This window comes from Anas acuta, chromosome 17 (assembly GCF_963932015.1).
Source record: "Anas acuta chromosome 17, bAnaAcu1.1, whole genome shotgun sequence".
Lineage (NCBI taxonomy): Eukaryota > Metazoa > Chordata > Aves > Anseriformes > Anatidae > Anas > Anas acuta.
The window spans coordinates 2,052,786-2,071,789 of NC_088995.1; the positions used below are offsets into that span (position 1 = coordinate 2,052,786).

Below are 19,004 nucleotides of genomic sequence, written 5' to 3' on the forward strand. Positions count from 1 at the left end.
AATGATTTTTTGTATCTACAACTATACAGCATTTTCAAGCAGTATGGAAATTTCATGAAATAATTATGATTTATTAATTTACATAAAAATACTTTTTACAGTTAAAGAATAAATCTTAAATGGTAAAAAAAATAAGATTAAGAAGCTCCAGCTATTGAGAGTCATGGGAGTTTGTCTGCTCTTCAATAACTTGTTTTACTATTTCTGCCAGTTTTAGTCGATCCACTTTATCTGTGAATCCTCTTCCTGAAAGGAAAAAAAGAGGTAGTCAGCAGGTGCTGGGCAGAAGGAGGAAAGTAATTATGGCTGGCATCATATGCTGGCTGAACACAAAGTACAGAGACATTTAGGACAACTTTTGCAAGGCCACCAAATCAGTTAAGATCTCTAATTCCATTAAAAAAAAAAAAAAAGAAAGAAAAAAAAAAAGAGAGGTAAATTAAAAACTTAAATTAAAAACAAAAAGAAAAAAAAATGAGGAAGAGACATGGCCAAGCCTTGTGAACCTGGCTGGTGCCACTGCCCTGGTTTGTCACGGAGCCATCAAACACTCCCAAAAGCAGCTGGCCTAGTTTAATTCCATTTCCTCTCTAAATTGAATAGAAGAGATGTTGTGCTGACATAGATAAGGGCAGCAGCCTCCAGAAAGAGGATAATAAACAGCTGGAAGGAAACCAGCTCGGATCAGCTAAAGCAGTTTCTAAAGTGATGATCCATCTGTGCTATTAAGTTCCCAAATGACTTGGTGCCTTTGAAAACTCCACCCTGAACCTCAAAGAGGAATTTTAAAGCAGAACTTTAAACCTCATTTCTAAAATATCCATGTTGGAGAAGGGCTGAAACAGTGTGGGAACCTCAATCAGTGTGGCACAAACTCAAGTTTGTTTTCATTTCCACATAATAAGGTCCCTGCTCTCTCTCCTTCACCCTGCGCTAGCACCACCCTGCAGGAAAGAGGAGTTCCTCACCATTCCAGCTGAAGCTCTGAAGAGTGTCTCGCAGCAACTTACACTCCCGATTATATTTCCACGCCTCCTGCATCACTTCATTCAGCTTCTCATCTTCATTCTCTCCTGTTTAGGAGAACAAAGATGAACGGGAGGTTTGTCATTCTGCCTCTCAGCAACACTCAGAGCTTCAGTAAACAACAACACGTACAGTTATTCCCCCTTGCTTCATGCAAACTAAGAAATTGGCTTGAAAACAGACACTCCTGTCTCCAAGTTATTTTAACAGCTCCACATGTTACTGTTGGCACTAATTATTATACATGCACTAAAACTAGTGTCCACAGAAACAAGACAGACTAGGACAGGAGCTTTGTCTTCTTTTTGAAGAAGACAGCTTGTCTGTCCTTCTTCACTGCTAATCCAGACTGATCGTGAGGCTCAGCACAAAGTCAGTGCCTTGCATATTTAGGAATGTAACTTTCTTAAAAGTGGCAACCTTTACCAGCCTGCGGTAGAATGCACTGCGCAATCACATCTCTGAGCTTTTCCAGAGCCACATTGGAATCGTTACTTCCATTCTCCGGGTCATGGATGTAAACACCATCCTTCGGCTTAGTGCTGCAGAAGAACAAGGAGGAAACAATTACAATTGGAATGCAACTCGAGTCCGCTACACATTGCATAACTGTACCAGTACAGCTCTCTCTTTCACTGTCTGGAGAGCTGTGAGAGGGAGACAGATTCAGCATTAATTATTACAATGTGCTGCATTATGAGACCACTTCAAATATGAAGAAAAATAAATGTTAATTCAAAGTAATTGAAGGGTAATCCTAAAATACATTATTCTATTTTTCAGATAGGTAACCCAAAGAGAGATTACTTGACTTTTTTTTTTTTTTTTTTTTTGTATATAAATGTCAGGATCTGGAAAAAGTCTTGGAATTCTTTAATTCTTTCTCCCAGTTTGCCTTTCCCTACTCAACATGTGCCTCATCTTCTCATAACGGATCTGTTCGAGTGCCTGTATAATGTAATAACACTACACCACCTCCTTCCTGCCTGCACTGGCAGATCTTGAAAGAGGCACTGTATTATTCTAGTATCACTTGAATCCAACAATCCACTTCAGCATGAAGAGTATGTAAACCAAATCAGAAATTTAGGAGCGTGGTTACAATTGAATGAACCGGTAACACGCTCTAAGTCACTCTTCAGGCATCACAGCTGCCTACATCTTGATCTTTCAGAAAAAGCTGTAGAGAGTTACCCCAGCAATTTCCTTTTGCGCAGGATGGGGTTGTTGACGGAGTGAAGGGGTTTGAGACTGACTTTGAGGTCTTGGATTCTCATGTTCGCAAGTTGTTCTGCATGAGCCTGTTGTATCCCTGCAACCATCGCCTGGAACGAGAAGAGTTGTGGTTGATGTTTTAATTAGCTCCTTTGGGAATTAAAGGACAACATACGGACAATGTTAGCCATGGACAGAAAGAAAAAAGGCATCAAAATCCTATTCACTTGTCCTATCCATTTCAGAGATGTGTAACAAAAATTAGGCTTGCATTACAATTGCCATCATTATCTGTAGGAAAATATACTCCAGCCTCACAGGGGCTTAACAGGATGAAGAATCATCCCTACATCTCATGTTCATATGCTTATGAGAGCTGACTGTACCCCTATTTGTGCAGCATTAAAAAAAAAAAAAAAAAAGTGAGGGGTATTCATTTGCTTCTAATTAACGAGGTCATAGCTGCAGTCAGATATAAAACATGGGGAAAAACCAGCAAAGACCTCCAGAAGAGTCTTCAGTCATTTTTACTGTTGTACTCTGTTCTCCACTCGTTAGCACTGACAGTCCTGGAGCTTCTCCTCCTAGCCTGAACCTCAAACTGAACTGTTTCCATTTTCTTAAAAATATCTCTGGCTCTCATTAAAGCAGAAGGGAAGCTCTTTGTCTGCAGAGCACTATGTGAAAGAAAACACTCAAACCACCCGGGAGCTATCCAGCTCCTCTGTGCAACATTCCTGATTAAACAAAACATTGTTTAGACCTTGTCCATCATCAGCTGGGCAGAGGGTAGGATGTTATCAAGTGCCTCGGTGGAGTTGAGCCAGGGATGGTCCAGCACACCTTCAATGGTCAGCCGTTCCTCAGGTTTGACCTTCAGCAGCCTGGGAGAGGAATCAATCAGTCCATAAAGCAGTCATGATTGATTTACAATGTGCTGCTCCGTCTGGGATCAGAGCACTTAGCAATCTCTAAACATTAGAGAGACCAAAAAAGAAACCACTCCTAATAACTAAAACACGAAGCTGGCCCTGAGGCAGTCTGACTTTGTCAGCCTGACTGCCCCTCGCTGCAGCTGATACTGTTAAGGCTCTCACAGCTCACTAGGTTGTATTCAGCAACTCAGCGTAAAGACAGGCACTGCAGACCATTTTGGTAACACTGTGTTCAGCTGAACTCTGTATTAACATCCTCCCACGTGGGAAATTACCTTCCAGATAGACTGGAAACAACACGCTCTGGAAATGCACATCTAGAGCTCATCTGCGTGACAGTCTGTATGCAAACCAAGGACTCTGGGCTGGGCGAAGTTTCAAAGCTGGAAACCTGTTCCCTGAGTTAGCTGCTTCCACCAACCCCTTGGCTTTTTTCCTCTGTAAAAGCCTCAAGTAACAGATGCTTTGACAAGCTACAGCAACTCGAAATAAAAAAGTGACATTATTCTGAAACCTCTGAAAAGCCCACTGAGATAAATTTGTCTGGAACAAGACCCTGGAAAGAGCTTTTCTGGATAACCTCACGTTCTCATGATAATCATAACTGTTTAGTAAAAATAAGCAACATTTCGCACAGAGCACTGACAAGTTGTTCCAAGTGTCTAAATTAGAAACAGAATGACTTGATGACTTTGTCGTGCTTTCTCAGACAATGCTCTAAATCAGCTTCCTGGCTGCAGAGCAGAATTGTTTAATGCACCAAGAAAGTGGAAATAACTTCTACAAAATGTCAGCAGGACCACAGGCTAGCTCATAAATTTCACCGGCAAGGCCACGCTACCAAACAGGTCGTCAGTTGAGAATTAATCCAAGACCCAAGATAGATGCATTCCTTCTCCATCGGTTTTCAAAGTCCTAATCTATCCTCAAATGCTTGAGGTCAGAAATCAACCAGACACACCTGAAAGGAAGTGGTCACTTGAATGCAAAATGTGACCTCCAAAAGCAAGACTCCACTTGAATAGCTGCATACATAAATAACGTGGAGAATCCTCCAAAATTCTCAACGTATTCCTGCACTACAAACTCAAATCCAGGCTCTGGATGGAAAAGAGAGGCAGGAAAGGGAGCCCTGACAGCATCATTCAGAGAATTGAGTTAGCTGAATACAAGTGACAACATTTTGTGAGCTGAGTTTCATGGCCATTTTAAAACATAATTACATCTTTTGACTGTTGACCTTGGTTTAAACAGAATTTTCCCTGCAGCATAACCTGCAGTTTATGCGTTGAAAGATTGCGGGCTCTCCTGCACTGCTATAAACAGGTCTCAGCACCCTTCCCAAACTGTGCTAAGTCCTTGGAGGCTTTACATTACATCAGAAAAGACAGCAACAGTTTCAAATTGTTTAACAGATTGATTTTTTTTTCTATTTATATTGCTTTTAGCCTCCCAGTTCCTCTGGTGATGTAAACAAAGGCAGTAAGTCCCTCTTGCTTTTAAAAAAAAAAAAAGAAGTGAGGTCAGGACATTGCTTTCAAACAGGATCACTGAATCACAACGTGTGAAATATTTGCAGTTGAGAGACGTGTATTGCATGATAAACAGCTCCCAGAAGCTTTTAGAATAGAATATCAGTGGAAAACCTCGTCTCATAGTCTGACACCTTGTGACAGATCTTAACCTCCCTTCTCATGCCTCCCTCTCGACTCCTTTTAGGCTGTGTAGTGTGTGCACAGGCTTCTACGGGACAGATCTACTGTACTTAGTCGTCCAGTTTCTATTAGGCCTTGATTTTAATGGAAGTTTAGACATCGCCACAGGAGATGTCCACCTAGAGAGCACTTGCAGACGTGCCAGCGTACCCACTCCCTGCCCAGGCTACATGCACAGTGCTCTAGCAACTTCAGACACAGGAAACATCAAAATTTGCACACAATAGTTAGGGAGAAAAGAAGAGAAGGGAAAAAAAAATTACCAAACTTCTTTTGCGTTGAACACAGAAACTTTTTCAGCTGTATGTTCTGCAGACAATTTACCCCGCCTTTGGAAAAGTGATCCCTTTGTGACAATGCATTTTCATGCATTTTCCAATTTCTTAATACAAACAAAGAGCAATACCACATTTGCCTCAATCAACTCACTTCCGCACGATGTCTTTCGCCATCTCTGAGATCTGGCTCCACTCTTCCTCTGGAAATTCAAAACTCCCTGTCATGATCTTTTTCCGCATGTCCTTGGGAATTGTCCGACTGTGGTGTTTGGAGTAGAACGGAGGGTACCCACACAGCATCACGTAAATAATGACACCCAGGGACCACAAGTCACAGCTCTGAAAGCAAGGAAACGATCACTTTGGGGCGCAATTTGCAGCAAGCAGTGGTTAAAAAACTTTTAATCTATGTTAAAAGCTTTACACGATTCCCTACGAAAGCAGAAGCACAGCTCAGCCTCCTCCTAAAGACCCATCCAAACACCTTTATGAGAGAGGAGGAGCAAATCTGTAAAGTCAAAATTACAAAAATTACAGAAATAACATTTACGAAGTATTTTTCTCCCCATTAGCTGCTTTATGTTTTATCCTTCCCTTTAAGTGAAACGTACCAGTTCACTATTTCTACCTGGTAGTTTGCTTTAAAAGTGTGTTTTAAAATATGTTTCTGGCAGATATATAAGCACAAGATGCTGCCAAACCAAACTAGTTCCAGCACCCAAGCTCTCTTGTTTACAGAACTCGCTCCTGTAACTCTCTGCTATGCAGCAGTGAATTTCATGGAAACAGGCAGCGTGTCAGGCACAAGCCTGCATGCTCACTGCGTCTCTCGGGGTATCTGAACCCTTGTCTCTGATTGTCAGAACGTGAATCAGGATACTAGACAGTCACTTTTTTAAGAATGTGAGACTAAAATAACCAAACAGCATCAAACAAACGAGCTGCCAGAAATACTTGTTCAGAGAGGTCTGCAGCAAAAAACACGGAGCTGAAGAAGCTCCAGAAGGCCTGGAGCTTCACAGGATTTCACAGCTGCTGACACCGTGCTCCCAACCGCCCTCCACGCTCCCCTCCCTGCCCTGCACTAGTTACTGTGGGTGAGGTACAGAACGAGCCCAGCCAGGGGTGGATCCAGCCAAAAAGCACCTCAGAAAAGAAGCTGAAAGCCAGATCTATCCCCGTCTGGATCACTGTGTTCATGCAACACCAACGTGACTGAAGGAGGGAAGAGGGCTGTAGCAGCCTGGACTTCGACTTGAGCTTCGATCAGGCCCCATCCTTCAGCTCTGTCACCACTTGGTTTTGGCACGGTGCAGGCTGGGGCTGGAAGGCCTTGCTCTGACCCTGCTCATGCAGCCGCAGTATTTCTTTCCTGCCAACGCCAGCATTTGTGCAGCTGATCTTTCCTCCTCTACTGGCTTGGGTTCCAGCCCTATCAGTCCTCCAGGGGAATCCTGCTGGCTTATGCCAGTGCAAGGAGGGGCAGGAACACGCAGCCAAGTGCGAGAAGAGTCCTGAACTCCAGGTTCAGGTGACGGTGGAAAGCTGCCCAAGGGCAGATTTGGGGAGCTGAGGGGCTGGACAGGTTCTGTGATCGGTTTACACAGAGGATATTAATTTATCTTTAATGCATCTGTGTCATAGAGATCCAAACTTTATTGCTCCTGGTCATAACTGTGAAATTTGATGACAAAGTCGATTGTCTCAGGTGATACACTGTGTCTATAAACTACATTTACAGCAGACACACCTGTGGAGGAAAAAAAAGCCAGAACAATATGCTTTAAAGACCTTGACATGTAGGCTGTTCCACAGCTTACCTTGTTGTAAGTGTAAGGTGTCGGTGAGGTGGGGATAATACCAGATTTTTCTTTCTGGTGTCGCCTTTGTGCCTCCAATACCTGTTGCAATGAGAGGAAAAAAATTGCAAAACACACCTCATTTACAGATACCACAAACAGCAACGCCTATGCCAGATGTCTCATAAATTTCCCACTGGTGGATTTATTCTGGCTGCTGAAGATTCTACCAAACTCAAACTGTTCTAAGAAAGACTAAAACTTACTACATGGGGGAAAATTCCACCTAAAATATTTTGCTCCTTTAGATGAAGCCCCCAGTTGTGCCTGAATTAAAGCAATTGCTCACACCTGTTTTGTCCAAGAAGTTCTAACACCTCCATGCTTTGGAACTGGAGTTTAAAGTGTTTGGAGGGTAAGCCTAGCTCCAGAGATGTCCCTTTGTGCCTCCGCCATGAACAAATCAAGTCAAATTTGTCCCTCCCTGATCAAATCTGTGAGTTTCTACAAAAATCTACAGTTTAAATATACTTAGGAAAAACTTTATGTGTGTTTGGTAGCTGACTTCTTTTTAAAAGCCCTGTCTGTAGAGCATATGCCCTTCACCACAAAGCTCCAGCTGAGGAAGCGTTCAGGGCACTCAGCTGTGGCTGCGTGGTCTGATCTGTGCAGCTGCTCTTCCTAGTCATTAAGGCTGCCGACATGCTCAGTACTATAATTAAGTATTTATCTGCAGTTTTCTTATAATTCCTTCAGGATTCCAACACAAAGCACAAAAAGAAAAAGTGGGTAAAGCAGCACTACAAAATCCAGCCTGTCTGTAACTATAAATTATGTCCTAATGCGTAATGACAAGGGGACCAAATCAAAGGATAACCCACTTAATGCTGCCCCCCTTCTAAGCAATTGCCTTTACAGAACCTTATTGTCTCAGCACGGTCATTTTGAAACTCATAACCTTGTATGAGCCTCAGCTAGAAGGACGACTGTGAAGCAGGGACTTTTCCAAACCAATTCCTTTAACACAATAAAAGGCCAGTTTTTAAAATACCGGAGCAATCTCACTGGTAGGAGTCAGGACTGGGAGAGTCAAGAGGCATCAGCAGTAAGCCAACACTAAGAACTCAGTCTGAATTTTGCCTCATGATCTCATCACTGTAGCACTCAACCTCGAAAGGTGGCTCCTATACATCTACTGAAGATTCCTGCACCCAGAAGCCTTCAACAAGACAGCAAAGGCTTTATAAATTTTATGGTTTTGAAGACACAGGCAATAAAGATCATCATTCCCCTATAACCTAGAACTGTGATCGTTCATTACCTGAGGTGCTACGTAATATGGAGTGAACTGTGGTGTCATCAAGTCACCTTGGTCTACTTTGGCAAATCCAAAGTCACACAATTTAACAGGTGCGTCCTAAAACAAGGAGGAGAGGTTTCAGCATAAAATCAGCTTTTCTATTACATCCTTATCGCTTCCTACTCATCTTCCCTTTGCCACATGTATTCCTCTTTTATATTTATACCTTTATCATCCCACAAAGCAGCTAGAAGATGTTAAATTGATCTTTGCCATCATTTTTGTCTTCCTGGGAGCTCTGGGTCAAAGCAGCCCCCTCTCAGCTTTGGAGAGCACTAAATGCATTGTAGGGAGGTCGCTGTGTATGCAGGGTGGTTACGAGCAAGAGAGGAAAGAAACAGGCAGCATGGTAGCATGCTTCAGTCAAAGCACCTACGCTGCACATATAAAACACCCTGATGACACCAGGGGAGAAGTGGGCAGGGAATTTTCCCCTCATCCCAGCAGGATTCTGTGCTGAGGTGGAGAACCTGGCCCACGCTGAACACCAGTGGCACTGTTCTCGGATCTGTCCTTCAGGCAGATCAGAGTATGGAAAAGCATGAAGCCAAAGAAATCATTCCTTTTTGTCACCAAAACAATGCATTACTGACAGTTTACATTTTTAAGCTGTTCTGAAAACCAACATTGAGCCATTTTAGAGAATTCAGCAGTACAAAAAGAGTATTAGGCCTTAATCTTACCAAAGAGTTATCCTTGAAGAGGAGATTCTCAGGCTTGAGGTCTCTATGTGCAATGTTTAGTGAGTGGCAATGCTGCAAAGCCAAAGCTATCTGAAAAAGGGCACAATAAATCAACTACAATTACAGAACTCCTGCTTCAGGAGAGTTATTTTAGTTTGAAAAAGAACATTGCTTAGGCCCCAACCTTTTTAATTCCACTTGGGTGGGATTCTCAGAGACGACAACCCCAGCCACACAGAGCAATCGTGCAGGAAAGCATGAGGACTGGGAAATGAAACCAACCGAGCTACTCAGTTTACATTTCACTCACAGCAAACAGAAAATAAAAGCAAAGTTATATTCAGCTTCCCAGCCTCTTTAGTTTGACCAACTCAGGCTTTACTACAACCCCCAGAAGTGCAATGGATCACAAGTGTCCCCTTATAAGCTGTGCCAGGCCCACAGGGCCACTAAACGTGCCTGCAAGCCCTCCAAAGACAACACTCTGAGCTCTTGCTTCAATATTTCTGCAAATATTTTATTGTGTTTGTTACTGACTTAAGAGCCAACACTCAGCCAACGTTGTCCTTTAATTCTGGAAGGTAGTGCCTGCAGTTTATTCCTTTCATGCAGTATGACACAGAAATGCATTCCTTGGTTCTTTCAAAGCCAACTGCTTACACTGCCATGGCTTAGAAGTCTGTAACCTGGCCGTGAAAGCTCTACAGACTGTACATCTGGAAGTGCAACCCATTTAAAGAAAAACACAGCATAAATACTTAAATAGCATTGCTGAAGGAAAAGAAAGGCAAAGCCCCATGACTCTTATTTGGAGGTATTCCTGCTGGGGGATCGTACCCACACACAGCACCCTGGGCTAAGTGCTGAGCCCTCACAACACTGCAAATTTCTGATGGAAGAACTTCAGCTCAGGATGCAGAAATTCAGCAGAAATGCAGCTCAGGAACAAACACGAGCGCATTCTCAGATAAAATGAGGTAGCTTCAAAACAAGGTTTTAACTATTACTGGGTACAAGGAGCTAAGGTCTGTAGTTAAGACAGTCACAATCAATCACCAGGTAAAAGAATAAAGCTTTAATGTTGCTACCAAAATAAATTTGTATAAACAGTAATGCAAGGAGTTACTTGGCACATCAATACCTAAGTGCACACAAAATCAGCATTCAATTCAGATCTCATCTTTTTACATAGCTCTAAACGATTTTTCCAACAGGTTAATCCTAGAAGCTGCCTTGCACTGCCAAAATCAAATCCCTCAAAAGACATGACAATAAGCTGTCAAGAATTCTGTAATTCCTCCTAATTTCTTTGCTGGATGAAGCCGAAGAGGTAACAGCACAATTAGCATTTCATTAGAAAACTCAAAGCACAAGACAGAAAATTGAAATGAAATGATGGGCCCCTCTACTTTGGCTCTGTACCAGACATCTCCCCAGCTCAGAGGGAGGCAGGAGATCAGGACAGGGGGATGTTCATACACAATCCTGTCAATTTACATCAAATGCTGTGAGATCTCCTTTCAGGTTCTCTTTCCTTAATTTTATTCATTCCCACCGGCGAGGGAACAGGCTATTCACTGCCTCGTATCTGCAATGTCTCACCTACAGTTTGTAAATCTCTATTTAGGAATGTCACTACCACCTCTGCAAGAAGCAGACGAAGGCAACTCGGGCCCTCAGTTCATGCTGTGGTACCAATTTCTGTGCAGAAGAAAGGGCTCAGCCATTCTGAGAGCAACGCCTTTATGCCTCGTGGTTCCTTTCAGGCACAAGCTGCTCCTCTGCCATGGCTCCCTGGAAAGGACATCCCAGCACACACCCACACTGCCTCTCCTGCAGCCTTCCCACTAACCCAGGCTCCCTGGCTGGCCACCACAAGTCACCCAAAAGCTGGGAGAGGGAACAAGCCCACCTGGAACTGAGATAAACTGACACTGAACCACCGCACTGAGACCCCAGAGCCCTTTCTGCCTGCTCTAGCAGCGTAAAGCTACTCACAGCCAACACACTGCTAAGCCACAAACAGCCTATGGACACCCAGTAAATATCATGGAGCCTCTAAAAACACAGCATTCAGAAACGAGCCGCCTAAAGAAATGTAGAAGGAAGAAGGAAAGCAGAACAAAGAGCACAGAAAACATGAGCTATAGCTGTAGGATCCTCTTGGGACCTGATGTGACAGGCAAAAACCAACCCACAAAACCAAACACAGCACCCAGGTTCCAAACCACCAGCCCAGGGCACACGAGTGTTTCTGCCTGCACTGCCCCACCCGAGGGGCAAGCAAAACGCTCAGACCGTGGCGTGGCCAAGAGCCATTCCCAAACCAGAGCTCAGGAGCCACACTGAGAACCTGGGGAGGATCGGATCTCGCTTTGAGAACAACAGCAAGGCAAACAGCAGGAAAATTGTGAGGGAAAAGAGTTCTCTTCATCCTGTAGACCAGGTTAGGAAAAGCAATGCTAAGAACAGCAGAGACATCAGGGTCCCAACCCAGCAGAACTAGCCCACACCTTCGGATTCTTTGCTTCTATCAAAACTTTGGCATTGTCAGGTTATAACAAAGCAGGCAATGATCATTGGATCAGAACGGAGGATTATTTTAGCTTCCTTTTTCCCCACTCCCCCCGCCCCAGGAAATTGTTAAATACTTTAGCCATTATCATTCATGGATTTGCTTATACACGGATTGTGACTTGCCTGCTTTGTTACTTGGCTTGCTTGCTTCTCAGTAAAGTGCCGGTGCTGGCTGATTCTGTGAAATAGCTCTCCCCCTTCCATCATCTCCATTACAATTAGGAGCCGAGCCCTGTTTAAAAGCATTTCATGTTGTTACATTAAAAATAATCAAAAAAAGAACATAATTGCTAAGCTAATAATGCACACTTCTTATCTACTGATGCAGGCCAAAAGAGACACATACACTTGCTGCTTCGACAGTCGCTCTAGCCATTTTGGGGCAATAATTTTGACTTTCACCACGCAAACTGCAGGACTTTCTGGCTCCCAGCACAACGTGACTCACTGATGGTCAGCCAGGAGCCTGCAGTTTGCTCTCCAAGCTGGGCTCCCACCTCCAGCTGGCGCAGACACCGAGGACATCTACGTGGATGCATTCAGACTCCTCTCAGACCTTCCACCAGCGAGCCAGTCTGGGCCTGGAAGCCAGCTAGACACATCAGTGTGTCATCTGCCCTCAAACAATACTGGGGCAGGCAGAGTCTTGCATTAAACACGCCAAACAGCTTCCAAACCCGGGCTGGCTGAGAGCACGGCCTGCACCCATCCTCGCAGAGGTACCAGCTCGCCTCCCTCGCTGCCTAGGTGCTAACGGTGCTCGTGGCAACTGAGAAGCAGGAGGTCGAGAGTAGTCCTCGGTGCTTTCGAGTCTGGATACTCTACTGCACCTCCTGACTTCAATTTGCAGCTCTACTGCCATCATTGTGAAGGTCAAGGAATAGGAAGTGTGGTGATCTTCAAGAAACTAACCTCTAGTTCTCACCAAACAGCAAAATTATCAGACTAAGACAAGTCCCAGGTCTTTATTTCTCCCAGCTATCCCCCCCTGCCTCAAGTAACAACCAATATTAACTTTTTTTTAACCCAAGCCATATTAACGTTTGAAAAATAACATGTCTGGCTCATGTTCTGCTATGTTTGTTTCAAGCAGGACAATGTATTAGGTTTACAGGGCAGGACCTGGTATTTTTAGAAACGATTCTTTCTTTGTTTTGTTTTTAAAGGAAGACTTGCACTGTTTTCCACTGTCTCATGGTCATCACCATCATATAAAAGGATCTCCCTGAGGATTCTAGGCAGCGACAAAAGTTGCCGCTCCAATCCTGCTTTGACAGTGCTTTGAAAGCAGAAGGACCCTGAAAGGTTACAAACAATTCAGTTCATGCTACTGAAGTAATATTGAAGCAGGACAGAAGCTGGAAGCTATTTTATCCTCTCAGACAATGCAGGTATCACAGACTGAATCAATGGAAGACCTCAGAAATGAGGATGCATTCAAAACCAGTACTGAAGGATGCAAATTCATTTCAATATGCAAAGGTTTGGGCATTGAGGGGGAAGGGTGGTGGTGGGTAATAAGTGTTTTGTAGCCTGAAGTCAAATATCATGTCTGGAACCCTCCATAAATGTTTATTTTGCTTACGCTGTGATTAGGGAAAAAAGGAGGGGGAAAAAAAAAAAAGCAAACTCCACTATACCTTGGCCTAAACATGGAAAGCAAGCTGTGGGAGTCAATCACCCTATGCAATCTTACCTTGGGCTGGATTCATGTGGGAACTGCACACTGTTAGCATAAACTTCAATAATTTGAACAATATTGGGATGTGTTGCACACATCATGTGCAGACGTACCTTGAAGAGAAGGGAAGAAACGTTACTGTACGCAGCGACACGTGCCCGGCCAGCTCTGCCCCCCTCTGCCCAGCACTCAGGAGCTCGTTTGGGGCTCAGCACCACTCGCACACAGTTTAAAAGTGCCCTATTATCCAAAAAATTAGCAACACCCCCAAGGCTTTATACAGGTGACCAGCAGCCATTACACTGCTCAGACTAAGAAGGACATTTCAAGGTAGAACTAGCCTTAAAGTTGCAATAAAAACATGATTTAAACTGACAAGTATCTGGAAAATCAAGAATAAAACCTGAAATTCCATAATCCAGATGTTTTTATGGCCAAATGGAGTAGTCCAGCACTCGTGACACGTGGAGCCTCATCTGTTCAGACTCGCTGAAGCAGGGACCTGAGGAATTCCACCCCATTTAGAGCTACCCGGACAGCCAGGTCTGATGCTCTTTGTATACCAACTTTTTTCCCACGGGAATATTAAACCAGAATTTGCTCCCTATCAGGAAGTGGAAATTGTTTAAGCTTTGAGGATAGTTACCATTTTTTTCCCCTTTCATGAAAACCTGAACTGAAGCCTGTCATTCTGAATGGACCAGCAGCTGACACCTTGGCACGTCAGCCTCAGAAAGCCACAAAGAGTAGCAGGGAGCTTAGTTATTTTCTCACACACAGCCAAACCCACCCAATTTAGAGTGCAACTTGAGGCATTTTGGGCAATTCTTACAGTAATGGCATCCGACAGCGATGTATGGAAACAGAATTTCTTCTAAACTGTTTGTGTTACGTTGCATGGGACGCGGAGAAACTTTAAAACATGGCTCTGTGTGGGCCTTTTGTGCAAACAGATCACACCTGGGGCAAATTCAGGGCCAGAAACCCACCCCCCTGTGTTTCACCCACCACCAAGTGCTCCAGGGACCGAGCACAGCAAGCCTGGAGGACCAAAGGGGAGGAATCCTGTGCAGTGGGATCCACACAATGCAGGTTTTTGAGCCACTGCAGCCTTTTCCCCGAGGGGAGAGCCTGCGTGGCATGTCAGAAGGCAGGCAGCACAAACAGGAACCGTACCTCGTTTCTAGCTTTTGGACGATCGAGAAGGATTTTCAGTGCAAAGCGCTCCTGAGAGGATTTTTTCACGCAGACTCTGGTATCACAGCAATAAAATCATTCAGTCAGCAGGGGTGTTAACGAGACACTTCATGCAATTGATTTGTAGTTACGAGCTGGCTCTGTGCACGGGATTTAACAGGGATACCCACAGCCTGCAGCGTACAGGGCACCTGCTACCATGTCCCAGCCTGAAAGCCTCAGCTTTCGGCCCTCCACAAAAGCAGACACGTTATGCCTGACACAAAGCTCAGCATAAAAAGAGAACTCAGAGCAACGGGCAACAGTTCAAGCTCAAGGCACTCTGTCCCCTCAACATGAGGAGTAACTTGTGATTAAAAAAACCCTAAACCCCCCAGTGGCAGCCTGAGCATCCCCAGCAGAGGATGCAGCCTGCGATAAATAAAGCGTTTCTGAATGGAAATCCTCATTTTGGCAGGGCCACCAACAGAGCCGCACGCGTTTTTTCCCCTCTTTCCCCCATTTAACGCCAACAATTGAGCTGCGTCAGTGGGGAGGGCCCACACGTTAACGGGCAGCGAGCGGCACCGAGAACAAAGGGGCATTTTCATCGGGATCAGAGGCAGCGCAGCACAAAATGGATGAGGAGAAACCAACTGCCTCGACAGGAAGACGAATGGTGGCAGCAGACAATCGCCCTGCCGAGCGCCCAGGCGTTTGTTTCCCGGAGCTTGTGCACAAATTCCTGCTCCCAAAAGGCAGCGAGCTCGTCGAAAAGGGAATTTGTTTTGTTGTACAGGGAGCACCCGGCTCCTGCTGTGGTTAGAAGCCTGGGGCAGGCAGGCCCGGTGCTGGGCGTGGAGCTGGTGGCATTATCTGCTTGGGCCTCGTGAGATGATCTGAAAAACCAGCTGGTAAAAATAGCTGCTGCCCCGAGTGACGACACCGGGGCCGACCTTTGCACCGCCGTGGCAGGGGCATCAGGAGGACAAAGGTGTTGGAGCAGCGTTTGCTGGTGCTGTCCTCTCGCAGCCGAATCCCGTTGGTGCCTTGCTTCAGGAGCACGGCAGCGAGACGGGAGCAAGACAAATTTATTCCTCAGCCATACCCAGTAAAAGCCAACGCCTTGCTCACACACCCAGCACGCCCCACGTGGAGCACACGGACGTTTATCTGCTCAGAAGGAGCCTTCAGCACCATCACAGCACCCTGCTGAGAGCACAGAGCCCCGCGGCGCCTTACCTAACGGGACCGCTGATGCCAGCTCCCAGCTTCTGCGTCCAGTTTATGTTGTACTCCTCCAAAATGGACGTTTCCTGGGCGAGAAGGAGCAGGGGGAGGGGGGAGAGAATGAAAAAAATACATAAATGACTGCGTCCCATCCAAAAAAACAGCTCAGCAGACCTGATTTGCAAGAGAGCAGAGCGCAAAGAGCCTGCTCCAGAGTTTTGGTTCCCCACGGGGAATTAGGCACAAGTGCAAATGCTCACAAAATAAAACAGCGTTATCTCAGCACACGATGGGCTCCGTGCTGCGGGCACTGCTCGGCCCAGCACTTTGAGGCAGGATCACTGAGAGCAGCAAGTGGGATCAAGAGGCCCAATCTCATCATTTTCATGTACTTTTGGGTCAGACAGTAAAATAAAATCACTTTTCTGCTTTCTTTGGGTTAGCAAACCTTTGGCATCACCCTCCTGCATATTAAACGCCGTGTGACTAGTTTTGGCTTGTCTGATAATGAACCCAGCTCCTGTTTGTAATCCCTTTGTCCAAATCCTTTTGGCTTTGTTACGACACAGCCCGGGCGCTGCCACGCTCCAACACGTCCCCGCACGGGCCGTGACGGCGGCGGCACAAACCGTAACACACGCCACAAAACTCCACTTCTGGGCTTCCATCAGCGCTGCTACGTGCGTCAAGAATCGGCTTCCAGAAAGCTGCCTGGTAAATCCCACCAGGAGGAGGTGGAAACAAGAGCTGGCACCAGACGCACAGGGAAAAAAATGAAGTTGCCCACCCGCAAAGCAACGTCCTGCAGGTCAGCGTCCCCCTTCCCTCAGCTTTCCTTCACTACCTGCGGCCCTTTGGAGAGAAGCTGATATTTAAGGCAATATCTGAATGGATTTCAGAGGGTAAAGGCAGAGAGGAACAGGGAAATTTCATTTTTGATGCAGTCTGGAGCGGGCACTGCATAAATCGTGAGTGACCAGCGGGAGAGGTGGAAAGGAAAAAGTTAAGGTTAGCTTCTAACTGGAGACTTTGGGAAGGGTTTTAAAAGGAAGGGGAAGAAAAGGAAGAGCGGATTATACGCGGTTTGCTGTTTCCAAGTAGAACCACGAAAACTTTCTCTTATCAATTTAATTACCACAAATTTCACCGACTTGTGAGAGGAACGTAAGGGAAAAGCCAATTTAAGTTTCCTGCTATTCAGACACAGAACTGAAGGCACCACAGTTTGAACAAAAACTCAATTTCAGAAAAGCATCCTGAGCTGAGAAAGGGCTCTTCTGAAGCGTGAAGTATTTTCTCAACATAATATGTTTCCAGGCTCATTTAATTTTTGAAGCCAGCCAGCCTCCTGAAGGGGTGAACCAAACGCTGAAGTGCTCTGGAGCAGCACCATGGTTGGGCGATAACCAGTTAGTTTTTTATAGCAGAGCTCTGAATTCTGCTGCTCCTATTCCAAAACCCAAGAAGAGCTCTGAAACTGCCTGTCCCAAACCATATCTGCTTTTCAGCTGCACAGGTTGGATTAAGAAGAGATCTGTCCCCACACACAAACCTAATCCAGACAAAACTTTTTCTACTGCCTCGTGCCCCTTCTGCGACAGCGCAGACCCCGTTTCATCCATTTCAGCGAGGCAGAACAAGGAATTTCATCAGGAATTGGGAAGCGTGTGCTCTGCGAGTCAAATGACATGAGAATACAGCTGGGCAGCTCTCAGCTCCTGAGGGATAAGTTCAATTACCACAGATCCGTTAATTTTTAATACAGGATAATTTATTTCCTCTTTCATGTTCTGGGCATGCAGTGTTGTTTTAAATAAAAAGCCAACTTTTTTTCAGGATTCCAACCTTTACTCAGAAGTAGCTGTAGAATGTGGCAGTAAAAACAAATGATCTGGTAATGAAGAAACGCTGCTCGGTATTGCTAACGATGTGAAATGCAGCATTTGAGAGCTGTGCTGCTCATCAGTGGAGGGAATCGCGTACATCTCCTCCTCCCTCAGGGGCAAGAGCTCCAAATCCCGCATCAGGACTCTATCAGCACGGGTTCACAACATTTAAACTGCATGAAACACTTCAAATGTATGGATTAAAAGATGCTTTCTAAAAACGTCAACATTTATTTCTTCTGGCAAGCCTGAACGCCTCATCGTTTCCTTTAGGGTGCAGGTGGAAAGGAGCTTTACACCTCGGGCCGCACGCTAAGATCACCCCTCACGTTCATTTCCAGCGGGCAAAAGGAGTGAACTAATTGGAAACATACTCAATTACAAAAAAAAATTAATGGGAGCAGAAAGGGCTGAGCTCTTTTCAACAGCTCAGCTCCTCCTTGTTGAGCTCAGGGCACCCAGCACAGGGCTTGGGGAGGGTTATTTCGGTGAAGATAAAGGCAGGGAGCAGGGGAAGGTGACAGATAACAGCACACGGGAAGTTTTTGTGTATATGTTTCTGAAACCCATCTTATTATCGAATTTATTTGTGTTTATGGAGCCTCCTGCACCCAGCAAACACCTCACACAAACCCAGGAGCCCCCCCAGCGCCTCGCTCCTCGCTTATTTCACCTCAGGACTCCCCCGGGGTCCTGGCCCTGCCCCCGGGGGAAGGCACCGGAGCCCCACGGGGACCTCCCCCTAACCCCAAACCCCAAACCCGATACACGGGGACCCCTCCCCCCGTACCTTGATCGTCCTGTCCATGTCGTGCTCCCCCGACATCCTCCCGCGGGGCCCAGCAGGGGGGACCGGGCACCAGCGGGTACCGGAGGGCCTCGCTAGGCCACGGGCAGCCCCGGCCGAGCTCCGCAGCGCCTCATCCCCGGCCGGGAGGGCCGGGGGCCGGCAGCGCCTCAGGGAGGCCGCGGGCGGGCCCAGCGCCGCCGCTCAGCCCCGGAGCCGCCGCCCGGGAGCCAGGCATCGCCGGCACCTCGGCCGGGCAGCCCCGCCTGGCGGCGCGGAGCCTCGCTGAGGCTCTCCCCGCCGTCAAACGCGGCGAAAGGGGGATGGGGGGAGGGCTCCGAGAGCCGCTCGGGGCGGTTTGGGGATTTTTTGGGGTGATGGAGGAGCGGGAAAGGGAGGGGAAGGCGGTCGGGGAGGGCGCCTCTGGAAGCGCCCAGGGGGTGAGGAGGGCCCCGGGGGCCTGAGCGGAGTCAGGCTCCGACTGATGACGTCACGCGAGGGGGACGGGCTGATGAAGAGAGGGGGCGGGGCTAATCTGCACCGAAGCCCCGCCCACCCGGCCTAGGCCACGCCCCCTCCACCTCCCGCCCGCCCCCCCGCTCAGAGGCGAAGTCTCGCGAGAGTTGCGGTGGCGCAGCCCGCGGCTCTGAGGCGAA

The 19,004-nt window shown here is 46.4% G+C and overlaps 1 protein-coding gene across 2 annotated transcripts; it reads right to left on the reverse strand.

Moving 5' to 3' along the window:
• Positions 1–50: 50 nt before the first annotated feature.
• MAPKAPK5 (MAPK activated protein kinase 5) lies at positions 51–18,823 on the reverse strand. Of its 2 annotated transcripts, none has more exons than XM_068653549.1 (14): positions 18,352–18,823; positions 15,688–15,761; positions 14,446–14,521; positions 13,285–13,382; positions 11,712–11,820; positions 9,012–9,101; positions 8,290–8,385; positions 6,990–7,070; positions 5,321–5,508; positions 3,005–3,125; positions 2,221–2,351; positions 1,447–1,568; positions 969–1,073; positions 51–246 (listed from the first exon to the last, which is right to left on the reverse strand). In XM_068653549.1, exons 1-14 carry the CDS (start codon positions 18,385–18,387, stop codon positions 152–154), a joined length of 1,422 nt encoding a protein of 473 aa, XP_068509650.1. In that variant the 5' UTR covers positions 18,388–18,823; the 3' UTR covers positions 51–151. The 2 variants fall into 2 exon arrangements, with proteins under 2 accessions (XP_068509650.1, XP_068509651.1); XM_068653550.1 differs by having other exon boundaries at positions 1,453–1,568; positions 18,352–18,822.
• Between the last annotated feature and the right edge of the window lie 181 nt (positions 18,824–19,004).

Bases quoted from the DNA above. Each gene is read 5' to 3' on its own strand.
- MAPKAPK5 (XM_068653549.1), bottom strand. From the start codon at position 18,387: ATGTCGGGGGAGCACGACATGGACAGGACGATCAAG. The intron at 11,821-13,284 runs GTAAGATTGCAT...GCTTTTAAACAG, and splicing joins CCACATGAATCCAGCCCAAG to GGCTCGGCTCCTAATTGTAA. The intron at 2,352-3,004 runs GTCTAAACAATG...TTCTCGTTCCAG, and splicing joins CCCAGCTGATGATGGACAAG to GCGATGGTTGCAGGGATACA.